Source organism: Triturus cristatus, chromosome 1_2, assembly GCF_964204655.1.
Source record: "Triturus cristatus chromosome 1_2, aTriCri1.1, whole genome shotgun sequence".
Lineage (NCBI taxonomy): Eukaryota > Metazoa > Chordata > Amphibia > Caudata > Salamandridae > Triturus > Triturus cristatus.
Window position 1 is genome coordinate 1,184,326,938 of NC_140580.1, and position 23,577 is coordinate 1,184,350,514.

The following is a 23,577-nucleotide window of genomic DNA, read 5'->3' on the forward strand; positions in this document are numbered from 1 at the left end:
AACACACGCCAAGGCAGAAACAAACACAAGGAACAGCCATCTAGAGAACACACGCCAAGGCAGAAACAAACGCAATGGACAGCCATCTAGAGAACACACGCCAAGGCAGAAACATCCTCATGGGACAGCCATCTAGAGAACACACGCCAAGGCAGAAACCAAAACAAGGGACAGCCATCTAGAGAACACAGGCCAGGACAGAAACAAACACAAGGGACAGCCATCAAGAGAACACATGCCAAGGTAGAAACATTCACAAGGGACAGCCATCTAGAGAACACACGCCAAGGCAGAAACATCCACAAGAGACAGTCATCTAGAGAACACACGTCAAGGCAAAAACAAACACACAGGACAGCAATCTAGAGAATACACGCTAAGGCAGAAACAAACGCAATGGACAGCCATCTAGAGAACACACGCCAAGGCAGAAACAAACACAAGGGACAGCCATCAAGAGAACACACGCCAAGGCAGAAACAAACACAAGGGACAGCCATCAAGAGAACACATGCCAAGGTAGAAACATGCACAAGGGACAGCCATCTAGAGAACACACGTCAAGGCAAAAACAAACACACAGGACAGCAATCTAGAGAATACACGCTAAGGCAGAAACAAACGCAATGGACAGCCATCTAGAGAACACACGCCAAGGCAGAAACAAACACAAGGGACAGCCATCAAGAGAACACACGCCAAGGCAGAAACAAACACAAGGGACAGCCATCTAGAGAACACATGCCAAGGTAGAAACATCCACATGGGACAGCCATCTAGAGAACACACGCCAAGGCAGAAACCAAAACAAGGGACAGCCATCTAGAGAACACAGGCCAGGACAGAAACAAACACAAGGGACAGCCATCAAGAGAACACATGCCAAGGTAGAAACATTCACAAGGGACAGCCATCTAGAGAACACACGCCAAGGCAGAAACATCCACAAGAGACAGTCATCTAGAGAACACACGTCAAGGCAGAAACAAACACATGGGACAGCCATCTAGAGAACACACGTCAAGGCAAAAACAAACACACAGGACAGCAATCTAGAAAATACACGCTAAGGCAGAAACAAACGCAATGGACAGCCATCTAGAGAACACACGCCAAGGCAGAAACATCCACAAGAGACAGCCATCTAGAGAACACACGTCAAGGCAAAAACAAACACACGGGACAACAATCTAGAGAATACACGCTAAGGTAAAAACATCCACAAGGGACAGCCATCTAGAGAATACACGCCAAGGCAGAAACAAACCACAAATATAGTCCAACATTATCCCTAAAAGTCTGCATCTCAGCATTATTAATGACATACGATTTTGAATGTGGAAAAACAAACATATGAGCACTCTGAAACACAAGATATATAAATCTTCTTAATCAATGAGTAGAGAAGAATTACAAGCTAGCAGCTCAATGTCCTATATTCGCCCAAAGGTGCTCAGAGGGTGACACGATCATTCATACAACGGAAGAAAAAGCACCAGTTAAACCAGGAGGTTACAACAATGCCATGTCCAAGTAAAGTTAAAAGTTGTAAACTCTCCCTAGGCTAGTCATTGAATGTAGTAAGCGTATCTCCAGCTCTTTTTCGTGGCCTGCGGCTATGACTGGAGCCAATTGGATGTGGCCAAATGCAAGACATGTGGCCACATCATTCACTTTGAGACAATATTCATGGCTACAGATTTCAGCTTTTCACTCAGAGGTTTATGCCTTAATACAAAATATACCTTTAATAGTACTTCTGTTTGATCAACAGGCAGATCATGAAGGGCAGATTAATAGAACGGAAAAAAGGGGACGACAGCCTTGGGAGTCCCAGCTGTGCTTCTGCAGCGTAGCATTCTCACTGATATTCATAAGCATACACTAGTCCCGCCTGCTGCCAAAAGCGGTTGTAGGACGGTACAACGCTAGTAAAAACATTGCCTGTCCATAAAATGCATTTGTTACCCCGCATTTGTTTAGCACGCATATGCCTTTACCTTGCATGCCATTACCACACATTACTTAGGTAAGTTTTAATAAATATGTATATATATATAATGACATGCCTGCATAAATAAATATCTATGCAGCACAGAACTCAGGAGTCTGTGCACTTTGTGATGAAACAAATGCATCTGGGACTGTTCAGTTTTAGATATATATATATATATATATATATATATATATATATATATATATATATATATATATATTTATTTTTTAAAAATCTACCTTAAATGCGTGGTAAAGGCATGCGTAGTAAAGGCCTATACGTGCTAAACAAATGCGGGATAAGACATGCGTGGTAAAGGCACTGTGATGTAAAACTCGCGTTGCAAAGACCTTTTCCCGACAAAAGCTCGACAACAAGGCTTGCTAGAGGTGTTGAATAAAGAACAGGTTTTCTCCAACTAGGTCATAAGAGCAGCCATAAATTCAGCGGATATTATACTTTTAGAGCCAGATGTGCGCTAGAGGATAGTGAATCTGCAGTTTGTAGGACCTGTCCTCTTTGGCCCTCAGGCAGATGAAGAACTAGAGAGGATAAAAAAAGGAGTTGGAGACTCTCAAAGCAGTGGGTCTGGAACAGAAACAATTATTCAATTGTTCATAATCCTGCCACAGGGATCCGAGGCAATACCAGTGGCAGAGGATTCTGCCCCCTCAATGCCATACAACCGCAAATCTCCAGGGCAATAGACACAGCAGCATCGTCCGTACCATATCGAGGTAAGACGAGTCGTGGTAGACAACTGGCACAACAGTCGAGTAGAGACTGTACTCCAGGACAATCCCTCTCCCACAACAGGAAACGATGAGTGAATCACTCCACCTACTCTGTTCCGCAATCTGGTGGTGGGAGTGTGACGAACCATCTGGAAGAATGGCAACCGACAAACGGGGCTTACAAATTATTCAGAGTGGCTACAAAGTCCTGGTCTAGTTTCCGCTGCCCACAGTTCCACTGAAACGAGTACCACAGCACCAGATGCACTAGTTACAAGTGGAAATAACAATGCTACTCCAAATAAAAACACATGGTAGAACTGGTTCCTCCACTGCAAAGAAAAAAGATATCTATTCCAGAGATTTTTTAGTATCCAAGACAAGCCAACAAGGAGATCACAAATGAAATATTCAGGATGCTAGCACTGCATCCAATCTATCTAAACCTCATGAAGGGAGACTCTGTGGATCTTCAGGAACAGTATTTCCACATTCCAACAAGTAAAGCATTGGCAAGTTTTCTGATTCCTTGCAACAACAAAAAAAGCTGACTCCCAGTATGAGATTTTACACTCTGCCTCAAGTCGGCCTCATATACATTCTCAAAAAGTATGGACGAGGTTGTGGCCCATATCTGTAAAGATAGAATCGTTGATTACCCATATTTATACAACTGGTTAGTAAAGGCACGCACTTCATCGCAAGCCTTCACTGTTGTGTTATTAGACCAACTAGGTCTGTGTGTGAGGCTAGAGCAATCCACCATCTCGGCTCACATTCTGGCCTATCTGGGGGCATCGCCCAACTCTAGAGAAGCGTTTCCTTCGGTGTGTACCGTTGCTAAGGAATGTAACGCGCTGGCACATGCCACAAAGCCAATGGTGACGTAAGACTCTTCCCTGCTGGGGTCCATGGCTTCTTGCACTTTCTTAATGCCCAATTCCCATCTCTACCTGGGATCACTGCAGCGATGCTGGGAAGACCCTTGGTCACAACTTCACGGCAACTGGGAAGACAAAATCTGCTTGAGTCAACAAGCACAGCAGGCATTTATTTATGACTCCACAAACAATCTACTCAAGGGAGTCCCATTTCATCTGGATCTTCCTACTCAGACCAGTGTGAAGGATGCCTCTTGCCAGATGGGGAGCACATCTGTATGATCTCACAATTCAGGGTTAGTGGTCACTGCAGCAATAACTATACCACATCAACTTTCTCGAGCTCAAGGCAGACTGCCTTACGCTCAGGGCTTTCCTACCAGCACCCTGCACAGACCGAGTTCTAGTACCAGTGCACAATACCACCAACATGTCGTACTTGAACAAACAACAAGGAACAAGGTCAAGAACTTTGTCGCTGGAAACCCAAGTGATTTGGCATTGGCTGCTGGTGAGGAATCAAACCTTTATTGCTGCTGGCGAAGGCTCTAACTTTTCAAATGGTGCATTTGCCAGGTCTCCAAAACCGTTAAGCTGCCCCACTCAGCAGATGCTTGTATGTGGGAGCTCAACGACGACACATTGCCCTCTGTATTTCAAAACTGGGGTTTTCCAGAAATAGACTTATTTGCCACTAGAAAACCTCAAATTGACCAAGCTACAGGTCAAGAATGTGGGACTGACAGTCAATGGGCAATGCTTTCGAACAGACTTCTTTATGCTTTTTCACTGATTCCAACAATACGGTCAGTTGTCATGAAGTACAAACTATCTTACACGACCAGGCTCCTCATAACTGCAGAATGGCAGGGACAATGGGGGTTTCTGAAGCTACTTCCCTTATCGTGCAAACCCCACGAGACCGCCATACAACCACAATCTAATTTCCAGGAAAGGAGGAAAGAACCTCCATCCCAACATATAATCCTTGAATTTGGCAGCATGGCTTCTGAGATCATACAGTATGGACGTCTAAATCTACCATCATACTGTATGAAGTCTTCAAAAAGCAAAGAAACTATCTGTTGGGAATGTGTTGCATGTGCACAGTCGAAGCTTCAGTTCTCACAGCTTACTGTAAAGGCCCAAATCAAAGATCCATCTTTACAGTCCCGGTGATCAAAGACTTTATGGAAGGATTAAAAACGATCTACCCTCTGGTTGAGAGACCTGCTCTACCATGGGAGTTAAATCAGTATTTTTCTAAACACGCCATTCGAGTGTATTCATAAGGCCACTGAAAGTAGCGTTCTTACTTGCCATTTCAAAGGTAAGCAGGGTTAGTAAGTTGCAGGCTTTATCCGCCGTTGAGCCCTACTTGATTTGCCATCACAACAGGATCGTGTTAAAGACACATCCTTGTATTCTGCACAAAAATTATGAAAGATTTTTAGATTATTCAAAGTATTTCTCTTTTCGTCTTTTCGCCCAAACCATCATGTCCAGCACAGCGAGCTCTACATTAGTTAGATCTCAGAAGGGTCCTAAAGTTATATTTGGATACAACTAAAACCATCAGGAAGAAGAGTCAACTTTGTGTAAATTATGGTCATTTATGGACAGGATTGTTGTCCTCCAAGCAGATTGGTGCTGGATGGTTTGTATCCTACATTTCGTTGCCAGTTAGCAAACTAACCTCTAGCTGGTAGACCCACAGCACACTCCGAGAAGAAAAGCAGCGTCTGCCTCTTGGGCCGGCTATGCTCCTCGGTCTGAAATATAGAAGGCAGGAAACATACGCTCTCTAGACGACATTGTCTTCGTGAAGAATCCTGAACTGACACATTTGGTGGTCGGGCGACTAAGTTATTTAACCCAGAGCTCATCACAACAGTACCGCACACCTTTGTTAGAAACTGTTTTCTCCTTACATTGACAATCATGCTGTGGTAATATGCTTGCTAGTTCGTTCTATGTTTGACTATCAGTGACAATCCTACGATGCAGAAATAAATGTTACTTGTTGTGCTAGTTCTTCGTCATCGGTAGTCAATGTAAATCATCTTTTCGAGGCATTATAAACTATGGGATGTCATCTTTTCAAAAAGATCTGAGGCTGTGAGGCAGAGTGCCAGTCCATTGCATGCTGGGTTGGAAGCTGCTGGTTTCCCTAAAGCTGCAGTGTCTGCTGAGTGCAGCTAGTGCACTTTTGACCTGAAAGGCGGCAGTCCATTGCATGCTGGGTTGGAAGCTGCTGGTTTCCCTGAACCTGCAGGGTCTGCTGAGTGCAGCTAGTGCACTTTTGACCTGAAAGGCAGCAGTCCTTTTCATGCTGGGTTGGAAGCTTCTGGTTTCCCTGAAGCTGCAGTGTCTGCTGAGTGCAGCTAGTGCACTTTTGACCTGAAAGGCGGCAGTCCTTTTCATGCTGGGTTGGAAGCTTCTGGTTTCCCTGAAGCTGCAGTGTCTGCTGAGGGCAGCTAGTGCACTTTTGACCTGAAAGGCGGCAGTCCATTTCATGCTGGTTTGGAAGCTGCTGGTTTCCCTGAAGCTGCAGTGTCTGCTGAGTGCAGCTAGTGCACTTTTGACCTGAAAGGCAGCAGTCCTTTTCATGCTGGGTTGGAAGCTTCTGGTTTCCCTGAAGCTGCAGTGTCTGCTTAGTGCAGCTAGTGCACTTTTGACCTGAAAGGCGGCAGTCCTTTTCATGCTGGGTTGGAAGCTTCTGGTTTCCCTGAAGCTGCAGTGTCTGCTGAGTGCAGCTAGTGCACTTTTGACCTGAAAGGCGGCAGTCCATTGCATGCTGGGTTGGAAACTGCTGGTTTCCCTAAAGCTGCAGGGTCTGCTGAGTGCAGCTAGTGCACTTTTGACCTGAAAGGCGGCAGTCCTTTTCATGCTGGGTTGGAAGCTTCTGGTTTCCCTGAAGCTGCAGTGTCTGCTGAGTGCAGCTAGTGCACTTTTGACCTGAAAGGCGGCAGTCCATTGCATGCTGGGTTGAAAGCTGCTGGTTTCCCTAAAGCTGCAGTGTCTGCTGAGTGCAGCTAGTGCACTTTTGACCTGAAAGGCGGCAGTCCATTTCATGCTCGGTTGGAAGCTGCTGGTTTCCCTAAAGCTGCAGTGTCTGCTGAGTGCAGCTAGTGCACTTTTGACCTGAAAGGCGGCAGTCCATTGCATGCTGGGTTGAAAGCTGCCGGTTTCCCTAAAGCTGCAGTGTCTGCTGAGTGCAGCTAGTGCACTTTTGACCTGAAAGGCGGCAGTCCATTGCATGGTGGGTTGGAAGCTGCTGGTTTCCCTAAAGCTGCAGTGTCTGCTGAGTGCAGCTAGTGCACTTTTGACCTGAAAGGCGGCAGTCCTTTTCATGCTGGGCTGGAAGCTGCTGGTTTCCCTAAAGCTGCAGTGTCTGCTGAGTGCAGCTAGTGCACTTTTGACCTGAAAGGCAGCAGTCCATTGCATGCTGGGCTGGAAGCTGCTGGTTTCCCTAAAGCTGCAGTGTCTGCTGAGTGCAGCTAGTGCACATTTGACCTGAAAGGCAGCAGTCCTTTTCATGCTGGGTTGGAAGCTGCTGGTTTCCCTAAAGCTGCAGTGTCTGCTGAGTGCAGCTAGTGCACTTTTGACCTGAAAGGCGGCAGTCCATTGCATGCTGGGTTGGAAGCTGCTAGTTTCCCTAAAGCTGCAGTGCCTGCTGAGTGCAGCTAGTGCACTTTTGACCTGAAAGGCAGCAGTCCTTTTCATGCTGGGTTGGAAGCTGCTGGTTTCCCTAAAGCTGGAGTGTCTGCTGAGTGCAGCTAGTGCACTTTTGACCTGAAAGGCGGCAGTCCATTGCATGCTGGGTTGGAAGCTGCTAGTTTCCCTAAAGCTGCAGTGTCTGCTGAGTGCAGCTAGTGCACTTTTGACCTGAAAGGCAGCAGTCCTTTTCATGCTGGGTTGGAAGCTGCTGGTTTCCCTAAAGCTGCAGTGTCTGCTGAGTGCAGCTAGTGCACTTTTGACCTGAAAGGCAGCAGTCCTTTTCATGCTGGGTTGAAAGCTGCTGGTTTCCCTAAAGCTGCAGTGTCTGCTGAGTGCAGCTAGTGCACTTTTGACCTGAAAGGCAGCAGTCCTTTTCATGCTGGGTTGAAAGCTGCTGGTTTCCCTAAAGCTGCAGTGCCTGCTGTGTGCAGCTAGTGCACTTTTGACCTGAAAGGCAGCAGTCCTTTTCATGCTGGGTTGAAAGCTGCTGGTTTCCCTAAAGCTGCAGTGTCTGCTGAGTGCAGCTAGTGCACTTTTGACCTGAAAGGCGGCAGTCCTTTTCATGCTGGGTTGGAAGCTGCTGGTTTCCCTGAAGCTGCAGTGTCTGCTGTGTGCAGCTAGTGCACTTTTGACCTGAAAGGCAGCAGTCCTTTTCATGCTGGGTTGAAAGCTGCTGGTTTCCCTGAAGCTGCAGTGTCTGCTGAGTGCAGCTAGTGCACTTTTGACCTGAAAGGCGGCAGTCTATTTCATGCTGGGTTGAAAGCTGCTGGTTTCCCTGAAGCTGCAGTGTCTGCTGAGTGCAGCTAGTGCACTTTTGACCTGAAAGGCGGCAGTCCATTGCATGGTGGGTTGGAAGCTGCTGGTTTCCCTGAAGCTGCAGTGTCTGCTGAGTGCAGCTAGTGCACTTTTGACCTGCAAGGCGGCAGTCCATTGCATGGTGGGTTGGAAGCTGCTGGTTTCCCTGAAGCTGCAGTGTCTGCTGAGTGCAGCTAGTGCACTTTTGACCTGAAAGGCGGCAGTCCATTGCATGCTGGGTTGGAAGCTGCTGGTTTCCCTGAAGCTGCAGTGTCTGCTGAGTGCAGCTAGTGCACTTTTGACCTGAAAGGCGACAGTCCATTTTATGCTGGGTTGGAAGCTGCTGGTTTCCCTAAAGCTGCAGTGTCTGCTGAGTGCAGCTAGTGCACTTTTGACCTGAAAGGCAGCAGTCCATTGCATGGTGGGTTGGAAGCTGCTAGTTTCCCTGAAGCTGCAGTGGCTGCTGAGTGCAGCTAGTCCACTTTTGACCTGAAAGGCACCTTTCCCTTCATTTTTCTTTTGCCGCTATTAGAGCAGGGTCTAAGCTTGTTTAACTATACAGCACATTTGTACAACTAGAAGTCACCGATTTATGGGGTAGCCAACAAACTGTTCGGTTTTGAGGTGTCTACCTCCAAAATATTATACATATAAGTGTTCCGGGGCCCCTGCATGCAGGTGGACTCTTCTTCGTTGAATGATTTCGGTGAGTGTGCCTACATTGCAGAATTAGGATCACAAGTAACCTTTCTTTTCTCAGGAAAAGAAGAGTGCTATTGGGTAGAACCTCCCTGACCTAGCATGGAAGATTGGCCTTCATTAGCACTTACAATGAACTGTTTGCCGATTCCCCACCTGCTGAACCCAGCACTCCGATCAGGGGAAGGCTGAATTTATTTCAGAACCGACAACCTTTGAACCTCAGACAGATGTTTGTTGGTCACTGTGGGTCACGGAGGCTGTACCCAGTTCAACAGGAAACCTAAGAATCTATAATCTAAGGGCAGGAAAGTACAAAAAGAAAAAGTTGCTATTGTCAAAAGAGGGGAAGCGGATCTCAGAGAACGGATCATAGATGAATAGTAAAGCCATACTCGAAGGAGTGGAAAAGCGCCGCGACTCACTGCGCTATCGCACTGCAGCGTTCACACGAGCCAATGGTCCTCAGTGTACTTGAAGAGGGGTGATGTTCACTCGTGGATTTGTTCGCCAGAAGTGAACACAGAACATGCATCCCAAAGCATACCAGGGCAATGCCGTGCTCTACAGCTGGTCCAAGACACTTCCATGTGCCCGTCCACCAGGGCAACTGATACCTCCATAGCTCGATGTCAAGGACTGGACGCAGTGATGCTTTCTCTGGTTTTCTTTGCGATTGCAGACAAAGATGACCCTCAGTAGCCACCCTGCACTCAACATACATGTGGAAAGTGTCTGCTGTTTTCTTAGGAAGCTCCCAGTTTGTAGGAAAAAGCCGCAAAGGGCAGAAAAAACCTCCATGTAGAAACCCTTCAGCGCTTTTGCAGCTGTGCGCACACCAACACCACCCGGGATTCTGGGTGAAAACTTCCTGCAGCCAAAGCACTTCGCCTCCATGCCCGCTCCTGTGGATCCACATAATTACACCACTCCCTCCGTGGAACCAAGGCCACTGTCCAGCGGGTTGTTTGCCGAGCAGTATTCACATCCAGTGGTAATGTCTGTTGGACCACTGAAGAACATGCTCTTAATGTGGACACAACATGGGCTCATACACATGAACTCTAGATCCATGACCCTGACTCTGAATATGGGGGCATATTTACTAGGAAACTGTTGGTGCACGGCATTAAGCCAGGAAGCCTAACGCTGCGCTCCGACAGTTTCCAAACAAGAATATGGCGCACCCCTGCCTTTCCCTTAGTGCTGGCACTAAATGTAGATGCCTAGCACCAACGCAGGCCCTCTTGCACCATTGTGCAAGGGTACCTGTGTTGCAGCGAAAGAAGGGACACTTTCCTGCACATAAAAAATCAGTAACGGTGTTTTGTAACTTCGATGTGTGCTGCAGAATGCACCACACATGGAAGTTGCAACTCGTCATTTTTTTAATGATTGTTTATGTGCAGGAAGGGGCACCTTCCTGCACATAAACAATCAACTGCGTTTTGCTGTTTCTTTGTGTGCTCTACAATGCAGCATACATAGAAGCAGCAAAAACAAGGAGAAATAAAGGATTTCTCCAAGTTAAGACCAGGTTTTCCCTCGACTCTAGACTCTACAGTGGTTTTCCTTTCCATGCCAGTTGATTGTGTGGCTTTTTGTTAAGTCAGCTTTACATGTGCATATGTGTGTGTGAGAGAGCAAACTCCTGCATGCGCAGCTGCTGCTTTAAAGTGTCTGAACTGCCATGTTGATTTCATGTTATCTTTCAGAATCACTGTCAGTGACCCCTGAGGATTAACCTCCCACGGTATGTTTGCACTTTCACCCCCCTACCCCTTGGTCATGTTCTTCTTGGGTCTCCATTCCTTCTCTGTCCTTTCTGCTTGGATTGATACCATGCCCTCCACCAACTAGCATTGGGAGTAGTAGTCCAGTCCCCCCACAGCACACACTGCACGGCATTCATGGTCTCCTACTGAGCAGTCCCCGCACTGTTGGGAGGAAGGAACGGTGAGCAGCTGAGCCCACAGGTGGTGGGCGGGATATGTGCCTCACCAGAGACGGAAGTCTAAGGCACGGTGAGCAGATGAGGCCACGGGTGGTAGGCGGGATATGTGCCTCACCAGAGACGGAAGTCTAAGGCACGGTGAGCAGATGAGGCCACGGGTGGTGGACGGGATATTTGCCTCACCATAGTTGGATGTGTAAGTTACGGTGAGCAGTTGAGGCCACGGGTGGTGGCCAGGATATGTGCCTCCACAGAGACTGATGTCTAAGGCACAGTGAGCAGCTGACGACACGAGTGGTGGGTAGGATATATGCCTCACCAGAAATGAAAGTCTAAGGCGCTTGGAGCATGCCTGCAAACAACAGATTCATTATAGTGCATCCTGAAACTCCATTGTTCTCTCATCTGGATGGGTATCGTGAGGAGGCTGGGCTCAGTGTTGAAATCTTTAGCAGTCAATAGAGCAGGGGTTGCTGGTAGCTGGGCCTCTCCTTGCAAACAGATATTCTTGATCAGCAGAGGCAATAGATTTGCTAAGTTCCTGGGCTGGGCAGAACAATGGGTTTCTCAGCTTCAAAGTAGTTGTGCCTCCAGGTTCTGCTCTCTACTAGTGACAATAAAGTTACCTGAACACGTCTCCAGTGGTCTGTCTGGTCACTGCACAGGCTCCTTTTGATGTTGCTGTTGCATGTGATGACAATCTTTCCATGGCTGTTGAGGGACACCACCCATATGAAGTCCGGTTTCGAGACAGTTGTCATCATGCCTTTGTCGTGTGAGTGACCATTTGGAACATGCGGGCTGCACACACACACACTGTTTATTCTGAGGATTCAGAGGCACACTTAGGACTCTTTAGCCCCCCTCTAAGGGACAGAAAGATGGAAGGGGAAAGCCCACAAGCCTTGAATGTTCTGTCTGACTTATCGCTGTCCTTGGCGGGGTGTATACATACTTGCCAATCAGTTCCAAAAGTAGAAGCATTTCTTGAACAGCAGTACGAACCCAGTCTCCGTCACACTAAACATAGGTGCATGCTATATTAACAAAGGAGAGAGCAGTGTTGGCCCTGAATGGCGCACCTGTGTAAATAACCCATTGTAGCAAGTCAGCGCTCTACCTCTTATAATTCCCCATCTTGAAAACCACCAACCATAAAGAGAAAATAATACCCAAAAGGCAATGCTTAGCAAGTCCAAGTAATTTGCTAAAAGTTCATTTGATCAAGTTTTCATTGTAGCCCAATAAACTAGTGATTTTCTTCTTTTTAGTCCATCACAGGTGGGAGCCATAATATGGTATAAGAAATAATTAAATTTTTGTTCTTCAAACATCTCAATCCAGTCTAGCCAACACGTTTCATCCTGAAACGGTCTTCATCAGGGTTTGTTAAATCTTGTATTATCTTACTGGATTATAGTGGACAAGAATACTATAGCTGTTGATAGAAAAGTCACTCCCAAGTGGGTCCTGCAAAGTGTAGCAGTATAAGCATGCCGCGGCACCGACACAAAACGTCCTGGTGAACTTTTAGCAAACACCTTGGACTTATTAAGCATTCCCTTTTGTGTTTTCTGTGTATGATAGGTGAATGCTGCCTTGTCCCCAACATACAGCAGGAAGTTTGCACACAGTCACACTGGACAGGCGCACGCACGTACCATTGAAAGTTGGCTGCACCCATCATACTTGCCCAACACCATCAACCAGACAACTCCGGATCCTTTCAAGATGCAAATGATTTCAGTGTTAAAAAGTATCCTGTGTTCGCAGTGAGGAATGAACCTGTCACGAAGTTTCTTTCGCAAGGGGGCTGACTTTCCACTCCCACAAGACACTCATAACCACTGAATACCTGCACCAGATAGATATGCTATCTGAAACAGCAATACCATGTACAGATCTCTGTAGCTTTCAGGTAAAAAGGAGCCAAGCACAAAGCTCTCCTGTCCTCTGAACACTTCCGGTTTAATATCTTGTCTGGGTGAATGCATTAAGCCGCCTTGCTCTTCTCAGTCATAGAGTAGCACCAGTGCTGAGTCTGTCCATCACGTCTTTATTCACAGTCCCTCATGCTGAGACGGCCTTCATTCTCTATTCATCCGCTGCTCGTAGAGAATACCTAGTGTCCATCCCTTAGCTACTTGGGCTTAGCTTATGGTATTCTTCTCGCAAGATTGCCCTGTCCAGCCTTCTCCACTAATGTTTACATGTCTCATGCTAATGTACCACTATCACCGAGTGTTTATCCATCACTAGAGGCAGACTCTCAGTGCATCTCTGTCTCTCGCTGGAAGCACCACTTTAAGTTCTGGTAGTGCCTGCTGTTTAGTTTCTCGCTAGAGCTAGTCCCTCAGTGCATCTCTGCCCCTCAATGGATGCACCACCTCATGTTCCGCCCGTGCCTGCTGTTGGTTTAATGCTTCACTAAAGGGAGCCTCTCAATGTATCTCTGTCCCTCAGTGGATGCACCACCTCACGTTCTGGCATTTTCAGCTAACCAGAGGTAGCCTCTCATTGCATATCTGTCCCTCAATGGACGCACCACCTCACGTTCAGGCAGTCATTTCATTAGTCTTTATTATCGATGCATTTCATCATAAAAGACATTTACAGAGCATTAAAAGATAAAAATACATATTTTAAAAGACACGATTTTAAAAAGAAACATGAACAAAGTGCTTAAAAATGGACCAATGTCTTAATGCCTCTTGTTTCTAATAAACCAAACCCAGGCCAAGAACTTAGCAACAGCAATAGCAACATATTCACTAGGCTCAAATCTCAACATTTCTAGAGCTTCTGACCCTTGTCTAGTGCCCAATGTTCGACATAAAGGCTTGAGCCATTTAGCTCGGGGTGCAGCATAGGCAGGACATGCAAAGAAAATATGACCAACAGAATCAATACAGTCAGGGCAACTTTTACATGAGTCACTAGACATACCCTTCCACTTTTTGGTGAAAGAGTTAGTCTGAAGTGTGCCTACCCTAAATTGATGATAAAGTTTCCTGTCACAAGGTCTGGTGATGGTATCCCAGTAAACTTCGAGGAATGGGGTTCTTTTTTGGGCCAGGAACCTTCCTGTCAAGGACTCTGCAGTAACTGAATTGATATGTTTCTGCTGCACCATAGACCAGTAGAGACTCTTGAAGTCTTTCTTAGAGGGAAAGGGGTTGTTAACCGGGTCGGTCCATAAATTGACCAACCCCATGGAATTCAGGAGCTGCTTGGTCTGTTTGAACCAAGGAATGTTGCCAGCCCCCAGAATAGAGCGCACATCAAGGAAGGCCTTTGCATAGAGGTCCAGCTCAGGAACTGTCCATAAACGCCTCCAAAAGGCCAGTGGCTTAAACCTCGCAATATCTTCAAACGAATGACAGCCAAGGTCCAGCAGGAGGGGTTTAACTGGGGTAGAACATGGAAGGCCCGTAAGTAATCTAAAAAATTTGTATTGTGCCTTAACCAAAGGAGAAAGATCTGCAAAGCCCCAGAGTTCAGCGCCATAGAGGATCGCAGAATTTATCCTCGCATTAAAGATTTTGATGGGGGGGCCTATCATTCTCGACTTGGATTGCTTATGTTCTTTAACTAGGCAACCAGAAAGCTGGGCAAATTTTAGAGATAGAACATCAATTTGCGGCCTCCAGTCCAACTTATTTTCAAAAACTACCCCTAGATAGGTCATAACATGTGTACGCTCAAGCAAAGCTTTGTCCATAAAAACATGTCCCTTTATGCCTCTCCCTTTATTAAAAACCATATATTTGGTTTTGGACACGTTGACTGCCAGGTCAAAATCAGAACAGAAATGCGTAAAAACATTAAGTGCCGCCTGTAGTCCAGATAGGGTCTGAGAGAGAAGTAGGGTGTCATCAGCGAACATAAGGAGTGGGATTTTAATACCTCCAAGCGTAGGAGCGTCCGTCGATGTGTTGGAGTAGTACTTAACAACACTGTTGATAAACAATAAAAACAAAGTGGGAGCAAGGACGCACCCCTGCCTGACACCCCGATTGACCCTGAACCGACCAGTAACCTGGCCCTGTTTTCCCCAGCGGACTTGTGCGTAGTTATTGTCATGGAGCCTAATGATGATATTCAGAAGATCTGGAGGAAGCCCTAGCTCCGCCAATACGCTCCAAAGTTTAGTTCTATTGACTAGGTCAAATGCTGACCGGAGATCTACAAAGGCAGCATATAAAGTACCGCCACACAAATAGACCGTTTTCCAGACAATCAGTTGGAATTTGAATGCCTGGTCGATGGTACTAGTACACGGTCTGAAACCGGCTTGGAGAGGAGAGATGATATCCTCCTGCTCAATCCAAGCCTGGATTCGTGCCAAGATCATTCTAGCGATAATTTTCTGAACCGAGTCAATAAGACTAATTGGGCGGTAGTTCCCCGGGCATGAACGATCACCTTTTTTGAAAATGGGGAGAATCTCAGCCCCCCCCCAAGAATCGGGAATATCTGCCCCTCTGGCTACGGCATTGGCAAAATGTGCGATGTAGGGCACCCAGTTCACTGTATCAGATTTAAAGAGATCCGCAGGAACACAGTCCATGCCCGGCGCCTTGCCACTTGAAACCTTACTTAAAGCCTGTTTGACCTCAGCGCAGTCAAAAGTTAAGGTTATGGGAAGGGAGAGGTCCCCCGTTATAGCTGGGGCAGGCCCCTCAACAACTGTGGGATCTGAAAATTGGGATTCAAAATGGGTCACCCAGGCTTCCGGGGGGACATGATTAGAAGGGACCTGGCTATTCTGGGAGTTACCCCACTTAACAGTATGCCAGAAGAGGGTTAGGTTCCGGTGCTTACTGGCAGCCAAAAGGTTGTTCCAGTGATCATTATCCCACTCCTGTTTGGCCTTGGCCTTAGCCTTTTTATAGTTTATCCTGGCCAGTCTGACATTGTCTGGTTCTTTGTTAGCAATGGCAGATTTTAATTTGCTAAAAGATTCTCGGCAAGTTTTGTTGTACCAGGACGATGGTTTTAGAGTGACGGATTTCTTGGCCTTACAAGGTTTTAAAAAAAGGGATTTAAGGCCAGTGAAAAGATGATCATGTATGCATGTAGCTTTACCAGTCACATCCTCGGTGTACTGAAGAGACTGAATGTCAACCAGAGCACCGGATACCATGGAACTAATCCTGGACAATAATTCAGCATCCATTGCAACTTTGTCCCAGCGTACCCGCCGTTGATCATTAGTTAAAACGGCTTCCGCAGTGACTATTTCTGAGGGTTTGGCTCTCTGGGCTGGGCAAAGTAAAAGACTTAAAACCAACGGGTTGTGGTCACTCTCCGGGCGGTCTAATATCGCCATATCACTTAGAGTGAACCAGAACTCGATTTTAACAAGGGCATAATCAATTCTGCTGCTACAACGTCGGCCATCTGAGAAAGTCATCTTTCCACCCCTGTCAGAGGCAGTCCTCCCATTGGCGGCCCTGAATCCCCGCTCCATACATAGTCCCATCCACTGTGTGGCTGACTCTGTCCACCTCTTGATAGGAGGGAGATCGAGGGGAGGAATATTTAAAATTGCATCTACTTCCCAGGTTAATGAGTCTAGAGTAGAGAGCAGCGGTTCAAAACAGCAATTTAGATCACCCACAATCAAAACATTTGTATGCGTGTCAATAGTGTCCAGAAACCCATCTAATAATAAAAAGGTATTTGTGCCACGTCCCCCGGGGAGGCCTCTGTTATAGACGTTTACAATTAGGACTACAGGATCATTGTCGTGTTGCAAGGAAATAATTAATAGGTCAGGGCTATCAATAGCTATTTCCTTGAGTGAATACCCAAGGGATTGCTTAACCCAGATACAGAGCCCACCAGACGGGCGGCCCCTTGTGCCACGAATTGCCCCCTTAAAAAAGTTCACATACCCTGGAAGATAGATCGGGTCCACAGCCCATGTCTCCTGGAAAACCAGGATATCATGGGTGTCGACCCAGCCTACCCATTCTTCAGAGGATACCCTGGTACCAAGGCCCGCAACATTCCACGAAACCAGGGTCAGGGGCATAGAACTAAGTGGCATTGTGCATGGTACTGCAAATGCGGGACCCTTGGTAGTTGGGGTAGTATCGATATTAATGGGGCCCCTAGTCTCGCTATCAGTTATGGAAGGATCAATGGGGGGAAGGGACGGACTAGTTGGGTGGGAAAACGGGGTACTGGAAGACATATTTACCAAGCCAACTTGAGCCCCCCGGAAACACCCACTCCCTGCTTGCACTGGGTTTACTGAGCCAAAACAAACTTCCCACAAGTTATTCGAATCTACCAGATGGGGTAACTGTCAGTCAACCCCATCTAATGAACTCAAGGGTGTGTAGAAGTTTGACAGGGGGAGATGGAAATCCGGCCTTATCTGGTGGTAGGAAGGCCTATTAACCCTTTCCCAAACATAGGACATATCACGTGTAGTGACAGTGGGTTTGTGTGGAAGAAAATATGACAAATCCACTGTAGAAATGCCAGTCCCTCTCAGGGTATTGGAAAAGGAACAGATATGCCTAACAACCCTCGGGTCGCGAAAATTTATGATCACACAATCTCCCTGCACCTGTTTAACTCTATTGCCCAACCAACATACCCTACGGACGGTCATTATTTCGGTCCGTAGTCCAATAGGTAAAGGCCTGTTGGTATTTAGCCAGTGTGAGACTTTATTCTTTAGGTCGCTATGACACTCGGACTTTGTCTGAGGAAGCCGGGGTACATCCACCATTATAATGGTATATGGCTGCGACTCAGGTGGGAGGTTGATAGACGGGAAGTTTTGATATGAAACAGCAGCCCCAGGGTTGATATTACAATCTGTTTCTCTCGGGACCTCAATGTTAACCTGAGGACATGGAACGTCCACCGCCTGGACATTGTGTGTCGGGATACTGGGTAGTACTCCATCCAAGGGTGTATGGGCAGTGGAGGCAAGCCTAGATTTATCTACAATATCATTGTTAGAAGAAGATGCATGGTCAATAGAAGACACTGCAATCTTTTCTAACAGGGACGTGTTAGCAGATACCATACCCTCTAGCTTCTCAAGTGAGGAGGCGAGACGCGTAACTCGCTCTAATAATGGGAGGAGTAGTGATTTAAATAACTTCTCTATAGGCTTGAGAAGATCGAAGGTAAAAGAGTCTGCGTTGGATTGAACGGGGGGAGGGAACGGGGACTTCAATCCACCAGATGCCAAATGTAAACTAGCAGACGTAGCAGGGTTTTGAGCTTCACAGGTAGGGGCAGATTTGTGAGGATAGGACACTTTGGGGATTTTGGCTCGTTTCCCCTTAGGGGGTGCTCCCATACGTTTCCTTTTACTTGGGATGTGCCTGGGCTTGGGGACCTGGATCATTGTTCCTGTAGTTTGCTGGTCAGTGGTAGGTGGCGGGATATCAGTACTATCAGTGGTTTGGTCACCACTGGTATCAGGGATGCTAGTTATCTCCTGAATATCCACCAACGGGCAATGATCAAGGGTGTCCGGCAGTACATTTAAAGTAACACCAGGCAAAGTGGAAGGAAGTTGAGGTTGGCTGTTTTCAGGCGAGACAGCTAACATAATATTGCCAAGGGATGATCTTTTGGCAGAAAGTTCTAGGGACAGTCTTTTTTCCGTTAACAAAATTTCGTGTTCAAGAACACGAGCAGCTCTAGTAATAAAATTGTCAAGGGTCCCTGTAACCTGACCCCCTACGCTGTTCCTGGCCACCTTCCTGCCAGACCTTAAGGAGGTCATGATTTGGGGAATGAACAAACAGGCGAACAAACTCACAGAATAGGAAACAGATGAACCTCCGATTGTAACAGGAAGATAAATATCACAAAAAATGTCCAGCACACACTGCAATGTTTATACACAAGATATGGGCGACCAATGCTACGTAAACAGGCCACCGGTTGGCAAAGGCGCTTGTACTCACAGTACCAGCTGGGTATGTGACCTGTTCGAGTCGGCTCAAATTAGGGAGGGGGCCCGCCCCGACCACAGCCGCCCACGAACGACCACAAACGGCCCGCTCTTTGTCCGGTCTTCGTCCGGGCTGCGTCCCGCGCTGCGGGAGTAGGATGTTAATTTGAAGCCTCAGGAGGGCGGGGGGCGGGCCAGCAGGGAGAGCGGACCGGAAGCTCTCCGTCGGTCTGGCAGGGACTTCTGGGAGTTGAAGTCCCCGCACGCTCGCAGCCCTGCTGCAACTACTCGCCAGATGCCGCTTTCTTCCTCGGTGATCCTCGCAAGTGACAGGTATAATCCTCTCCACAGACGGTCGAAGGGGCACCCGCGAAGCGGGTGCGCCGAGAAGTAGACGGGCGCCGGGTGATTGGCAGGTAAACTGGCAGTTAGCAGTGATAAAGACCTCCGCTTAAAGTCCAAGCATTTGACCAGAGTGACCCACTCGTTTATCTACACACAGGTGTTTTGAAGCCTCAGGAGGGCGGGGGGCGGGCCAGCAGGGAGAGCGGACCGGAAGCTCTCCGTCGGTCTGGCAGGGACTTCTGGGAGTTGAAGTCCCCGCACGCTCGCAGCCCTGCTGCAACTACTCGCCAGATGCCGCTTTCTTCCTCGGTGATCCTCGCAAGTGACAGGTATAATCCTCTCCACAGACGGTCGAAGGGGCACCCGCGAAGCGGGTGCGCCGAGAAGTAGACGGGCGCCGGGTGATTGGCAGGTAAACTGGCAGTTAGCAGTGATAAAGACCTCCGCTTAAAGTCCAAGCATTTGACCAGAGTGACCCACTCGTTTATCTACACACAGGTGTTTTGAAGCCTCAGGAGGGCGGGGGGCGGGCCAGCAGGGAGAGCGGACCGGAAGCTCTCCGTCGGTCTGGCAGGGACTTCTGGGAGTTGAAGTCCCCGCACGCTCGCAGCCCTGCTGCAACTACTCGCCAGATGCCGCTTTCTTCCTCGGTGATCCTCGCAAGTGACAGGTATAATCCTCTCCACAGACGGTCGAAGGGGCACCCGCGAAGCGGGTGCGCCGAGAAGTAGACGGGCGCCGGGTGATTGGCAGGTAAACTGGCAGTTAGCAGTGATAAAGACCTCCGCTTAAAGTCCAAGCATTTGACCAGAGTGACCAGGCAGTCACCTAACCAGAGGTAGCCTCTCATTGCATTTCTGACCTTCAATGGACGCACCACCTCACGTTCAGTCAGTCACCTAACCAGATGTAGCCTCTCATTGCATTTCTGTCCCTCAATGGACGCACCACCTCACGTTCAGGCAGTCACCTAACCAGAGGTAGCCTCTCATTGCATTTCTGTACCTCAATGTACGCACCATCTCACGTTCTGGCATTGTCCGCTAACCAGAGGTAGCCTCTCAATGCATTTCTGTCCCTCAGTGGACGCACCACCTCACGTTGAGGCAGAGTCACCTAACCAGAGGTAGCCTCTCATTGCGTTTCTGTCCCTCAATGGATGCACCACCTCACGTTGAGGCAGAGTCACCTAACCAGAGGTAGCCTCTCATTGCATTTCTGTCCCTCAATGGATGCACCACCTCACGTTCAGGCAGTCACCTAACCGAAGGTAGCCTCTCATTGCATTTCTGTCCCTCAGTGGACGCACCACCTCACGTTGAGGCAGAGTCACCTAACCAGAGGTAGCCTCTCATTGCGTTTCTGTCCCTCAATGGACGCACCACCTCACGTTGAGGCAGAGTCACCTAACCAGAGGTAGCCTCTCATTGCATTTCTGTCCCTCAATGGACGCACCACCTCACGTTCAGGCAGTCACCTAACCAGAGGTAGCCTCTCATTGCGTTTCTGTCCCTCAGTGGACGCACCACCTCACGTTCAGGCACTCACCTAACCAGAGGTAGCCTCTCATTGCATTTCTGTACCTCAATGTACGCACCATCTCACGTTCTGGCATTGTCCGCTAACCAGAGGTAGCCTCTCAATGCATTTCTGTCCCTCAGTGGACGCACCACCTCACGTTGAGGCAGAGTCACCTAACCAGAGGTAGCCTCTCATTGCGTTTCTGTCCCTCAATGGATGCACCACCTCATGTTGAGGCAGAGTCACCTAACCAGAGGTAGCCTCTCATTGCATTTCTGTCCCTCAATGGATGCACCACCTCACGTTCAGGCAGTCACCTAACCGAAGGTAGCCTCTCATTGCATTTCTGTCCCTCAGTGGACGCACCACCTCACGTTCAGGCACTCACCTAACCAGAGGTAGCCTCTCATTGCATTTCTGTCCCTCAATGGGCGCACCACCTCACGTTGAGTCAGAGTCACCTAACCAGCGGTAGCCTCTCATTGCATTTCTGTCCCTCAATGGACGCACCACCTCACGTTCAGGCAGTCACCTAACCAGCGGTAGCCTCTCATTGCATTTCTGTCCCTCAATGGACGCACCACCTCACGTTCAGGCACTCACCTAACCAGAGGTAGCCTCTCATTGCGTTTCTGTCCCTCAAAGGAAACACCATCTCATATTCTGTCAGCACCATCCTTCACCAAAGCGACCACTCATGGTGACGTATCATCATCCCTCACTAGACTCAGCCTCTCATGCTGAGGTAGTTGTGTCACTGCATATCATGCTACGCGAGACACAAGCTTAGTTGGCCACGTGTGTGTGTCTTTGCCTCACCAGCAGCAGCCTCTTTTGCAACCTTAGCATTGTCGCTGTGTGTCTGCCCCCTTGCCGTACAGCACCCCATGCTCTGTTAGCACCATTGCTTTGTGTCTCAGCTTTGTCACTCTGTGCTGTCACTGTTCCTAATGACTGTGTGTTATCTTTGTTCTTGTTGTGTTTTGCTTTTTTTGCTTTTCCACAGCAGAAAGGCCCCTGCGTCACCTACGCGACCCACCATCATCCGACCATCTGATTCATCCCTCTTAGATCTGTAACTGCTGCAGACCGGTGCTGCTCCCGCTGCCCTCCACTCAGGCGTGATGCACAGCGCCCCTCATCTCCCCTCATACCTCCATTGCCATGCTGACGTCATTCTGTAATGTGTGTGCTGTTTCGATAGCCTAGATTAGATGTTGATTCTCCGCAGGTCCATGGTGTGAAGCATCAGGAGCCAGGCGTTCCCAGGTGACTGACTGAGGCACCCACGAGGGACCGCTGGCCTCACAGCTGCCCACTGCTGGAGGGTACCACTTCTGCCCCAATGATCCTGCCTGCAAATGTTTGCTGTAGACTCGACATCTAGAAGTATTTCATGTCCATCTATGATTTGAATTTTGTTGTCATAAGAAGACCAAGTGTATCACTTCAAAAAACATAGTGTGAGAAATGTGACGTTGAGAACAATATGAAGAGTTCAGTGTTAGGAACTTATTTGAACTGCGACAGAATATTCCGGAGAGTGGTGTTGTTAATATGCAAGATTGCTGCAGCTCGTCTTAAGCCGCCTCCCTCCAAGGCTGCATCGGCTCCCACTGGGAGAGTCGCTGCTGGACTTGCATCACACATCAGTTTCTCAGATGACATGCAAGACTCTCCCGCCCTCCTGGAGCAAATCTCAAGTCGTCATGTCTGGGGCATGGCAGTGCACCAGCACCGCAACTCTTGCGTTCAAGGACTCCCCAGGCTCTGAATGCTGGGGTTACTGAAGAACCCCTTAATGTACAGTTACGTTTGTTGTTTTTTGCATGTCATGTTACCGTATGTTGGAGCACACGTGTACCTTCAATGGCTTTACATGTATGAAGAATTCCTTCTCGACCACTGTGGTCTTTGTAAGCCACCAATATCCATTCCAGAGCTCTGGCATCTTTGTAAGCTGCACCCTTGCACCAAAAAATGTTATTCTTGCGCTCTGCACATAGTACTCAAGTAAAAAATGTTGGTCTTGTTTTGTTATTCTTGTTTCCTCACTGCTCCTATGGCCTCCCCTCATTATTTAAGGGGTGCAGACCTGGCAGGGTCTGTCCTCTGAGGCCAAGAAGCTTGATGCTGCTGTATGACTAGAAGGCCTCTGCGGCGCCAGGGCCTTGCTCGCCATATCTTGGTATGAGTGTCGTCCCATCGCACAGCTTGTGATCAGACATATCCAGTGTGATTTATCGTGACATTGTTGCTCTCCCAGTTACTTAAGAAGTGTAATAAAGTATATGGTAGTAAGAATGACATATCCTTATATAAATATATATATGCATATAGGATCGAAGAGATTACAGGCACTGTGCTTCCATGTGGGTTTTAGTTCAAACTGGAGTAGAAACAGATCCATAAACTGCTCAGTCGTGCTGAGTGTTTGAGCTGGTTGTGTCGCTGCTGTGTAGAGGCAGCAGCCTCTGTGCTTGTGGTCAGCCCTGATGTTACACTGTCTGTTGAATGAATAAAGTACATTTGTGTATAACACCAGACTCCTTTCTTTGCCTAATGATATTCGCTACATAATCACCCTAAGTATGCCTATAGAAGCAAGTTAAACAACTTCATAGTAGATGCTGCTTGGAAATGTACACCACACAATGTTGCACAATGCTGGAAAGTTGTGTAAGCATCACTTCAGCACGTCACAGTACTTACTGAAATAAAGGTAAAGATTGCTGTATTTTGGAAAAACGAATTCTTCAACTTAATGCCGCTAGGGAAGGAGAGATTCCAAGAATTCCTTACGTAGCTCTTTTGAATGGAAATCACTGTTTCTCTCTTAGGAGATCTCCATTGATAGTCATAAGAATTTGAATAGTTCCCCCCACACGCCAGAATCCCGGAGCACTTTTCCATAGAATATCTTAAGTGTAGACAGTTGCGTTTCTTTAGGAAGGCCTGTAGAAGCACTTAAGAAAGAAAATACTATGGAGCCTATAAAC

General features: G+C 47.7%; 1 protein-coding gene across 11 annotated transcripts in view; it reads left to right on the forward strand.

Annotated features, from left to right (window-relative positions):
* DNM1 (dynamin 1) overlaps positions 1-23,117 on the forward strand; it is a 796,474-nt gene extending 773,357 nt beyond the window's left edge. For 4 of the 11 annotated variants that reach the window (XM_085614092.1, XM_085614101.1, XM_085614095.1 and 1 more), the window contains one exon: positions 21,585-23,117. In XM_085614092.1, the coding sequence (XP_085470218.1) occupies positions 21,585-21,657 (73 nt within the window). In that variant the 3' untranslated portion in view covers positions 21,658-23,117. Of the gene's footprint in view, positions 1-10,540; positions 10,579-21,584 lie in introns of all 11 variants that reach the window. The other 7 variants (XM_085614099.1, XM_085614098.1, XM_085614103.1 and 4 more) reach the window with 4 other exon arrangements.
* Positions 23,118-23,577: the final 460 nt, after the last annotated feature.